General features: G+C 29.6%; 2 protein-coding genes across 2 annotated transcripts; both read right to left on the reverse strand.

Moving 5' to 3' along the window:
- Positions 1 to 1124: 1124 nt before the first annotated feature.
- On the reverse strand, positions 1125 to 9322 carry LOC148233713 (uncharacterized). The gene is made up of 4 exons (XM_088188951.1): positions 9265 to 9322; positions 8625 to 9189; positions 1790 to 1839; positions 1125 to 1683 (listed from the first exon to the last, which is right to left on the reverse strand). Exons 1-4 carry the CDS (start codon positions 9274 to 9276, stop codon positions 1195 to 1197), a joined length of 1116 nt encoding a protein of 371 aa, XP_088045077.1. The 5' UTR covers positions 9277 to 9322; the 3' UTR covers positions 1125 to 1194.
- LOC148233714 (cuticle protein 18.6-like) lies at positions 5583 to 6219 on the reverse strand. Its single transcript, XM_088188874.1, has 2 exons — positions 6190 to 6219; positions 5583 to 6112 (listed from the first exon to the last, which is right to left on the reverse strand). Exons 1-2 carry the CDS (start codon positions 6199 to 6201, stop codon positions 5645 to 5647), a joined length of 480 nt encoding a protein of 159 aa, XP_088045000.1. The 5' UTR covers positions 6202 to 6219; the 3' UTR covers positions 5583 to 5644.
- Positions 9323 to 10132: the final 810 nt, after the last annotated feature.

Raw genomic sequence — 10132 nt, forward strand, 5'->3', positions numbered from 1 at the left:
TACACATTCACTGTAACATTTTTAGATCTCGTGTAAATAAATAACGTTAAGTATGTAAATGTATATATTACTACGCATGGAAGAGTTGAAATCTTATAATTGTACTTCCACCTGTCAGATAAATTATATTTTCACTGGTAAAATATATATCGACACGTGAAAATGTATTCTGATATAATTTAATTGAAATGATTTATTTTAAAATATTTTCAGGATAGGTTCGAGACTGTTAATTTTTACATTTTTTTTAATGATAGCCTTAAACAATTGGTTTCATTAAGTCAGGGACGTCATCTTAGATTTTTTCAGGGGTGAGAGGGGAGGGGACAAAAGTCGTTTTTTAATATTTCGGTTTCATTAAGATTCATAGTATGTATTTTATTAATTGACATGCATTTTTCTGACCAAATTTAAGGGGAGTCAAATGCTTCCAACTGGCCCACTCAAATGATGTACCTAATGATAATACCATCTTGTTATATTAATGGCTCTTTACGACCGAGTAATCTTTTTTAAGTATAATACATTACACATTTAATATGTACTTGGCATTGAATCTAGTTTATATATTGAAACTTATTATTTTCTTTATAACATGTTCACAAATATGTCGTGCTTCGGTCGAATATGCAAATACATGGTAAGTATTTGCATATTCGATCAAGCTCAGTGCGTAATTGCTTTCTCTTACGACTATTAAACATTAACACGACAAAAGTGTTTTCGCAATGATTTTATACAACACATATTTTTGTGTAATATAGATTGACTAGGATCTTAAAAACTTAAAGATTTTTCCTTGTTTTAGTTATTTATTTGAAAATACAAGTTAAAAAAAAATATGGTTAACATTCTGATTTTATTGTCGTATAGATACGTTTGTTGAAGTTATTTTTTACTGTGTATTCTCATAGCTTAGTTATATAAATTGCTATAGATTTATTCGGTGAAACCACTGAAGTTTGAATAAATATTTTTATTATTTGGACTATGTTAGATTATATCGAAGAAATATAACTTAGTACGGCACTTTATTGATACGATTTTTTAGGATTTATATTATGTTGTTTGATTGCTTGTTCTTCTTTGTAACATCGATAGATTTTACGAATAAAAGTTGTGTGTATGTTTTAAACATATTTATTAGAAAGAAATAATTTAAATTAGAAAAATCCTATACAGTTGTTGGTACATTTAGTGGTAGTAAGAGTGAGCTGGGGCGGAGTATGATTGGTAAGCTGGAGCAGCGTACGATTGGTAGGCTGGAGCGGAGTGGTAAGCTACTGGAGCGGCGATCTTGGCGATGACTGGAGTGGCTACCTTGACTACTGGTTTGTAGGCAACGGCGTGTTGGGCTGGTTCACGGTGGACGACAGCGTTGAAGCCATTGTGCTCATCGGCGGTGTATTCTACTACACGACGAGAACCATCAGCTTCGATGAGGGAGTAAGATCCTACGACATTGTCTCCGTGACGTTCTTCCTTTTGGCTCTTGACATCTCCGGTGTGTTCGTCATGGACGGAATATTCGAAGTTGTATTCAGCTGGAGCGTATTGTTCGACCGGGACGGCGTATTTCTGGACTACTGGAGCATAGTGAGCTACAGCTGGAGCGGCGTAGTGGGCTACTGGAGCGATAACTCCAGCTGAAGCCACAGCCACGAAGCAGGATACGAGGAAGAACTGAAAATGACAATTTTAAATTATTATCACGCGTATATTATTTTCACTTTTAAATGTCCATGTTATAGCTTATAGCTGTAACATCACTGTCAACTTTAAAACGTACTCTGAATGCCATTTTAATGTTGTCGGTTTGATTGGTTGATACAAACTGTGCTTTTCATGGATGAAATTTCAGCTTTTATATCGTCATGATAGGGCAACCTCCCACTATGATCTCGTGTCATTTACTTAAATTAAAACCAGTTTTGTGAAGCATGTTCGATTGTTTTGGGTATTAAAAAAATTCAATGGCGTAACAGTTGTTCGTGCGACCTATTTAAATGATATTGTCAAATAAATACATTAATATATATAATATTATACATATTTAATAAGTGATAATTAGAATATATACAACAATTAAAATTTCTGATTAAAGTAATTCAATTACATTCTGTGATAATTTAAGAGAATTAAAAGAAAAACGAATCCCACAATTCCAATTTTTTTTCAAATAATAAAACAGATTTTTTCTTTTGAGAGATCTGAGTATTTAATATATCTACAATAATTTATAAAAATGTTAAATACTCATAAAATTACATTTAAGACTTTAGTTATATTGTATATTCCCAAATAATAGGAATTAATAAGGAAAATAAAAAAAAAATCTACCTATCTATTACAATTATAATAAAATATGATAAAAAATCAGTTAACATTATAAAGGCTATACTAATATTTTGGTTGTTAAAATCATTAGTTACCGGATTTTGTATGGATGTAAATTAAGTGGTATAATAGAGCATTCCTCTGTTGTTAATTCGCTCATTCTAAAATTCGCGATTCGCTCATTCTAAAATTACAATAAATCCTTAACACACGTAATTGATTTGTTTTAAATATTTTTCTATTTATAAGTAAAAAATTGCGTAGGTAAAACACAGTTTGAAATCGAGCAATTTTCAAATGGAAGTTTAAAATAAAATGGTCCCTAATATGTAGATTGAAAAAAAAGTTTTTGAAATACAATTTTTTCAGATACTGTTATAATAATAATATAAAAAGTAAAGGATCTTCTTTGCTTTAGATCTTGAATGCTATCAAACTTCGTTGCTCATTTCCGTTAAAAACGAAATCCTCTTCTTCTAGATTAAGATCCAGTATTTTCGAATAGTATACTAATAACATAATAAAGTTCTTAAGTTGTATTCTATCTCCGAGAAACTGGGGAGTAAGGTCACTACTATTATTACTATTGGCATTACTAATATTTTAACATCTTTATAAATTTTATACTTTTTTCAGAATTGCGCTAACAATTTTACGTTTAGTTCATTAATAGTAGAGTTCTTAATTATTTCTAGTTTTTAATGGGTGAAGTATTCGAATATTCTAATATAATTATATTTTTTTTCTCGGTATTTACCGATAATAATTTACTTAACCAATAAGTAAAAAAAAATGCATGTAAAATATTATTTAATTAAAAAATAAGTATTGGTAATTAATAATTAATTTAATTAATCATTAATTACTTTAAGAATTACTATATTTTTTAATATTATAAAATATGCATGAGGGCGTAAAAAGGAAAATGTTTAGTATATTATTTTACATACTTTTTGATTAAGAACGTATTTCCAAACATGTTAAAAGCAAATTTACAGTGGATATAGGCGTGACGTTCGTCAAATAAGAATGTCGCTTATTGCTTTATATGTATACGATTTGTGATTATCAGTAAATAGATAATAAATATAGATATAAAGACAAATTTTTCAAAACATAATAAAGGCGCATAAAGGACCGTGGAGTTTGGAGCGGCACTAGTCACTCAAGTATATTGAGACAAAAAACGACTACCTGTATTCCTCAAATTGTTTCATTTTAAGTTTTTTTAAATTTCATTTGTAATAGTATAAACGAATATTTTACGAACATTCGAATTAATAATTTAAATAACTCAAATAATAAAATATTCGATTAAGAATCATAATAGTTAACTAGTGATAGCAGTACCTGATAAATATATTGATACCGGTTTTTCGGTATTTTATATTAGATACCGGTATTGTAAATATCAATACTGGTATTTCAAAAAAAAATTAGACAAGTGGATTGCGATAACATCGGTTTATCTATTTTTAATAAATAATATATTTATAACTAAATTGCAGTATACAAATAAGTTTATATTTATGTATGTCATTATAACTTCAGATATTTGGCTAAGGATTGACAATCCTTACAAGTAAAAAATAGGAAGACCTCACTTTGATGTAGCTATAACTTGTCCATGTTTCGGCGTCAGTTGAAAGAAATTTAAAAAATATACTATATGCATACAAGATAAATGTCTAAAAATACCTTAAACTTATTGCTTCTTAGAATTACAATATGAGCTTAAAAAGCCAGCTTATTAATGCTGGAATCGCTAGATCTTAATTGGATCTTCATGCAAAAAAGTCTGGCTGCAGAAAAAGCTCTCTGAGATAAAACACTTGTTGGACGAATGTCCTTAAATAATTGTACACCAAGTCTTTGCCAAAAATATTTAATAATTATTTTATAAAAGTATGTGGTAGATTTTTATTATTGTTTGTCTGAAATCATATTAAATATTGTTTTTTGTTGTATATTTTAATGAAAAATATCTATCTGAATTGGATGGTACAATTTATATTTCTGCATTTTCATCATCAATAAAAAGTATACGAGAAGCATAATTGTCTTTTTTCAACAAAAACTTATAGAAATTCATTTTGATTTTATGATAGGTTGAAATATCTCCGTGGATGTTTTTGAATTGTGTAAATATTTTAAGACATCTAAAATGTCAGTTCGCCTCTCTTGAATCTATAATTTTAATTCGGTCATAAATTTATTGCTTATAAATGAAGTCAGTTTTTTTCAGCTCTTTAAATAAAAAATCCAATGTTGCATCTGCACTCAAAAGAGTTGCTTCTTGGCGACATAGAGCTTTTACGATCAGTTTAATTGCCAATAAAGTAAAATTAACTGACAAAATGGTTCTAAATTCGTCTACTAAAATTGTTTTTAATTACAGTTTTTCAGAATGCAAAATTTAATCGTTTTTACACAATGAATGGCAAAGTAATTTCACTGTCTTTCTAATTTTAATATTTTTCACGAATTTGGATGTTCTCTATTTATTTATATTTATTTCTTAAACTAATATCATTAATAGCCGTTAGACTACATCATTCTCTTCAAACAGATTCGTAATTAATATTGATCTCATCTAGTATAATTATTACTGCTCCATTATTTTGCCAATAGAAAACATCAATTTTGTGAGCCAAACATAATTTTTGTTTAGCATATACATTTTAAAACTTTTACCATTACGTGATACAAACCTGTAATTTTTTTCTTCGACTTTCAGACATTTTTCTGCAAGTATTCAAAAAGCGTTTATCTCTATGCATGTTTATATTTAAATAAGACGATTTCTTACTAATGTCCACTCTTCAAAAGTTACACTAAACCTTTTATTACTTAACAGTCGTTAAGTTAAATAATTTTTAATTTTTTCTCGAGCTTTTTTACTGCATGCTAAAATAGTGTTTTTAATCGTATCTATTGATTTTGGTAAATTTTTGATTCCTCTAGCTAATAATCTCTTTCTTAAAGCGATAGAAGTGCAAATTAAATTTAAAAATATTCTATCCTTAGATGTAATCATAATCATTATATGTATTTACTGTGTATATATACAAAATTACTATATAGTTTCTTATTATATATAGATTTTGTGTTTTTTTGGAATGTATGTACATATATTTATACATATATTATTTTGGTTTTATTTGTGAATATTTTTTATGATGTGCTATTATTAATATAGTATATACTTTGTGGGCTAAATAAATAAAATAATATATTTTATTTTTTGCGATATTTATTTAAAATAAATAATTTAAATTTAAAAATCCTAAGGGTGTCATCGGTGTGTTTAGTGGTAGTAGTTTTGGGTTTGGGCGGGGTATCCGTGGTAGGCTATTGGAGCGGCGATTTTAGCGATCACTGGAGTGGCAATCTTGGCAATGATTGGAGTCGCGACCTTGATCACTGGTTTGTAGGCTGCGTGTTGGGCTGGCTCATTGTGTACTACGGCGTTGAATCCATTGTGTTCATCGGCGGTGTATTCTACAGTACGGCGAGAACCATCAGCTTCGATGAGAGAGTAAGATCCAACGACATTGTCTCCGTGACGTTCTTCTTTCTGGCTCTTGATGTCTCCGGTGTGCTCATCATGGACGGAGTATTCAAAGTTGTATTCAGCTGGAGCGTATTGTTCGACTGGAACGGCATATTTCTGGACCACTGGGGCGTAATGGGCTACGGCTGGAGCGGCATAGTGGGCCACTGGAGCGATAACTGCAGCTGAAGCTACAGCTACGAAGCAGGATACGAGGAAGAACTGAAATATTTCACAATAAAAATTAATATTAAATCACTTTTAAAAACACTTTAAACACTTTAGATCACTAAACATACTCTGAATGCCATTTCTTTGCTGTTTGTTGCGTCGGTGACAAACTGTATTTTTCAATTCGCTCTCAACAGCTTATATACCAGTTGACAACTACCCTACCACCGAATCTGTAATTATTAAGCAATTTTTGGTGTCCAGTTTTTGTGCTACTACATATTTGAATGTCCCTATTACGATGAACTGAAAAAACACTATGTCGACACACACTGGACCGCCTACATTAAGTGATTATCGTATCAATCTGTTGCATAGATTAATTTGACTTGGCATTGATCTAAAGAAAATGACCCTTACATTGATCCAGAAAATTTGAATATGTTATGTCATAACTATTCGATAACCTTTTACTATACGTTTAAGAAAAACGTACATTAAATTTGACTTGAAAATTAATGTTGGTTAATTCATAAAGGGGCTATAAGAATATATAACAATTGATTTTAAAATAGAATAATTATTATTAAATTATTTGGGAAAAAATGGAGGCATTATAAATATATATATAATATTAAATTATTTAGATATTAACTTAGTTGATTAAAAAATAGAAATAAGTTATAAATATATATAATAACTTTAATTAAATAATGAACGCATACAGTTTTATTTATCATAGTAGTATTGCAAATAGATCTATAAAAAAATAATATTTTTAGTTTAAAATGTAATACGTAAAACTAACAGTAATGATATAACATATTTTTTACTGCAGTAACAGTTGTAGCGATATTAATAAAACAACATGTAAAGTTTTTATTTTTCTATATCTTTAGCATTAACGAAATTATATTTATGAGATTAGTATATAAAATATTGTACGTTTAGTATTTGATTATAAATTTCTGTGAAACATTTCAATCTTGCAGCAAAATTTGTATGATTTTTGTATTATACAAAAATATATAATTTAATATAAGTTCTATAAATAATTTTTTAATATGTAATTAAGTAATTAAGCTTAATTAGGTATATTATACATTAGTGATTTTTTTAATATAAAGTTTTCAATAAGAATATAATTGTATTTATTAAAGAAAAAAAAAGGTAATAATAAACTTAATGAAATAATTGAATTAATTAAAGAATATAAAAAAATGTATTCTTATGTAAAAATTATATTTTTTTAATTCAAATTACTCTCTTGTATAGTTTTATTTTAAATAGATCGCTTAAAATTCTATATTTAGTAGCTATATTATTATTAAAAAATATAGGTATTCTACTACCGAATATATTTACTCATTTTTAAACTACTTTTTATACGACTATTTGTCCAATTGTTTGTAGGCTTAGAGCAATTATATATAAAATAATTTTTGATATTAGAATATTTTAAATTTCAAGTTTTTAAATGAATTTCGCACTAACAGCACTTACACTAGAGTTCTCAATTGAATATTCGATTACTTGATTTATTCGCCAAATAATTGATCGAATATTTGTGAAATAATCGTTTCTTCTATATCTAATTAAATTTTAAAAATCTTAGAATGAAACAATTTGTATACTTAAGCAACACATGTAGACGTTTTTCTACAAAATTCATGGTCCTTTATGTGCCTTTATTTCGTTTCGAAAAGCGAGACAATGAGACGCTTCTTCTTACCAAAAAGATTTAGATAAACAATACGATAACTTATATTACACGGCAGATCAAATTTATACATTTTTTGTAATGTTGTATCTAAGAAAGATTTTATTTTAGTTAAAATATTTCTATTTTAGAATCCATAGTCAAGATTAAATTTTGTCATGAAATCAAAGTAAGATAGCAAAGAAATATTTTGTTCGTGAGCGTGCTCATCGTTAAAACACGTTAAATGGCTCACCCGTTCCAATATATTTTTTACCTAAAAAATGTGTTTCTACTATCATAAAATTTTGAATTAAAATTTTATAATCTTCTATTTATGGATCACATAATTGTAAATGAAGAATTTGCTCTTTTCATATTTTCAAAAGTAAATAGTAAATATTTTTTGTTACTTCTTAAACGATAATACATTATGTAGTTGGTATCAAAATTAAATTAAAATAGTTTTAAAAAAATCTGTTCACATTTCGTACTAGCGGTGTTAACCATCAACCGATGGATAAACATCAACGGATAGGAACTTGTTATTTTATTGGTTTTGTTTTGTAAAACCGGGTTTCATGAAATAAGAAAATTCGAAAAACGTTTTTTACAAAAGTCGGTTTTTGTCGCCCTAGTTGTATCATAGCGGACAAAGCTTAATTGAAATTAAAATGTGTTCTTTGATGTCTAGTTTTGATATCTTATTGTAATATTTCTCTGATATATTCTGAATATGTAATATTGTACGAATAATAGACATGTATTAGCTTGAAAATAATTTATTTACAATATTTTACCTACTTAAGACTAATGATGTTTATAATACATTATGTTCAATCGTTTCGCATCTTTGTAGTTCTTAATGATGGTAGTAAGAGTTGGATGGGGCAGCATAGTGAGCTACGGCTGGGGCGGCGTAGTGAGCTACGGCTGGGGCGGCATAGTGGGCTACAGCTGGGGCGGCATGGTAAGCTACTGGAGCGGCTACCTTGACTACTGGTTTGTAGGCAACGGCGTGTTGGGCGGGTTCACGGTGGACGACAGCGTTGAAACCGTTGTGTTCATCAGCGGTGTATTCTACAATACGACGAGAACCGTCGGCTTCGACGAGGGAGTAAGATCCTTGTACTTGGTCTCCATGACGGACTTCCTTTTGGCTCTTGATGTCTCCGGTGTGCTCGTCATGAACGGAGTATTCGAAGTTGTATTCGGCTGGGGCGTATTGTTCGACTGGGACGGCGTATTTTTGGACAGCTGGGGCGGCGTAGTGGGCTACGGCTGGGGCGGCATAGTGAGCTACAGCTGGAGCAGCGTAGTGAGCTGGGGCGGAGTAGTGAGCCACTGGAGCCGAGGCGTAGTGAGCTACTGGAGCGACTGATACTACTCCAGCATGGGCAACAGCCACGATGCAAGCCAAAGCGAAGAACTGCAATTATAGATAATAAAAAATAAATAAATTATACAAGTCAACCTAATAAATTCATATGAATCATCAGCGTACTCTGAACGCCATTTTTGGTTGATTACAGTTCGTCTGTTGGAGACTGAGTGTGTCGATTGAGACGCTCCAAGCTGTTTATATAGTGATTCGATTGCTCCACCCTTCCACTTGCTTCAACATTGGGTGATCCAGTTTTTTGTTACTAAAAGAGTCTCGGCCCCGAGGGCAAGAGTCATTTTATTTGTTTACCATATGGTTAGCGTCATGGGAGGCGATTTTGCTACGCAAACCTGTTTCCTGATATTTTGCGCAAGCGAAGCTCACTAGAAGCAATCAATTAGAGCATCGCTCAGCTAATATCTACTAGATACTAATTGCGCGATAGTTGATCAAGATAAAGAGGAAAAGATAAAATAGTTAAAATATATTATAATAATTCATATATCAAATTAGAAATTAAATTTAATGTTAGGCAATATCCATCATATTGTGTAAAGCATATTTGTTTTATTGCTTTCATTTATAACATAATAAAGTATCATTATGTATAATTTACAATGTACATATACTACATTATATAAAACGTATTTAGTCAGTATAACCAATATGCAATTATAGTTGCATATAGGTATTTATATCTAACATAGATACATATAATACATAGGCAATTTTATTGCACATTTCCTTGAAAAGTGCTGATTGTTACCAGCGTCTATCATCATAAAAATGTATATTTACAATAATAATCTTTAGGTTCAAAATCCTAAATATGAGTTAAACAGCGATTTAAAAATTGAGTCGAACATATTTTTAAGACGAAGTATTTAAGTAAATTGATATTACGCTAAGCATAAAACTGATGTAAATATTAATAATAAATATTTTTCTTAAAATTTATATATTGTACTTACATCGTAAAATGATATTG

This window comes from Plectrocnemia conspersa, unplaced genomic scaffold (genome assembly GCF_051122295.1).
Source record: "Plectrocnemia conspersa isolate PC_06_02 unplaced genomic scaffold, ASM5112229v1 ptg000007l, whole genome shotgun sequence".
In the NCBI taxonomy this organism is placed as follows: domain Eukaryota; kingdom Metazoa; phylum Arthropoda; class Insecta; order Trichoptera; family Polycentropodidae; genus Plectrocnemia; species Plectrocnemia conspersa.

Coding starts and splice junctions, on each gene's coding strand:
- LOC148233713 (XM_088188951.1), bottom strand. Junction 1,840..8,624: donor CAACTCTTACTACCATCATT/AAGAACTACAAA, acceptor ATCCATGAAAAG/CACAGTTTGTATCAACCAAT. Junction 1,684..1,789: donor ACATTAAAATGGCATTCAGA/GTACGTTTTAAA, acceptor TGTCATTTTCAG/TTCTTCCTCGTATCCTGCTT.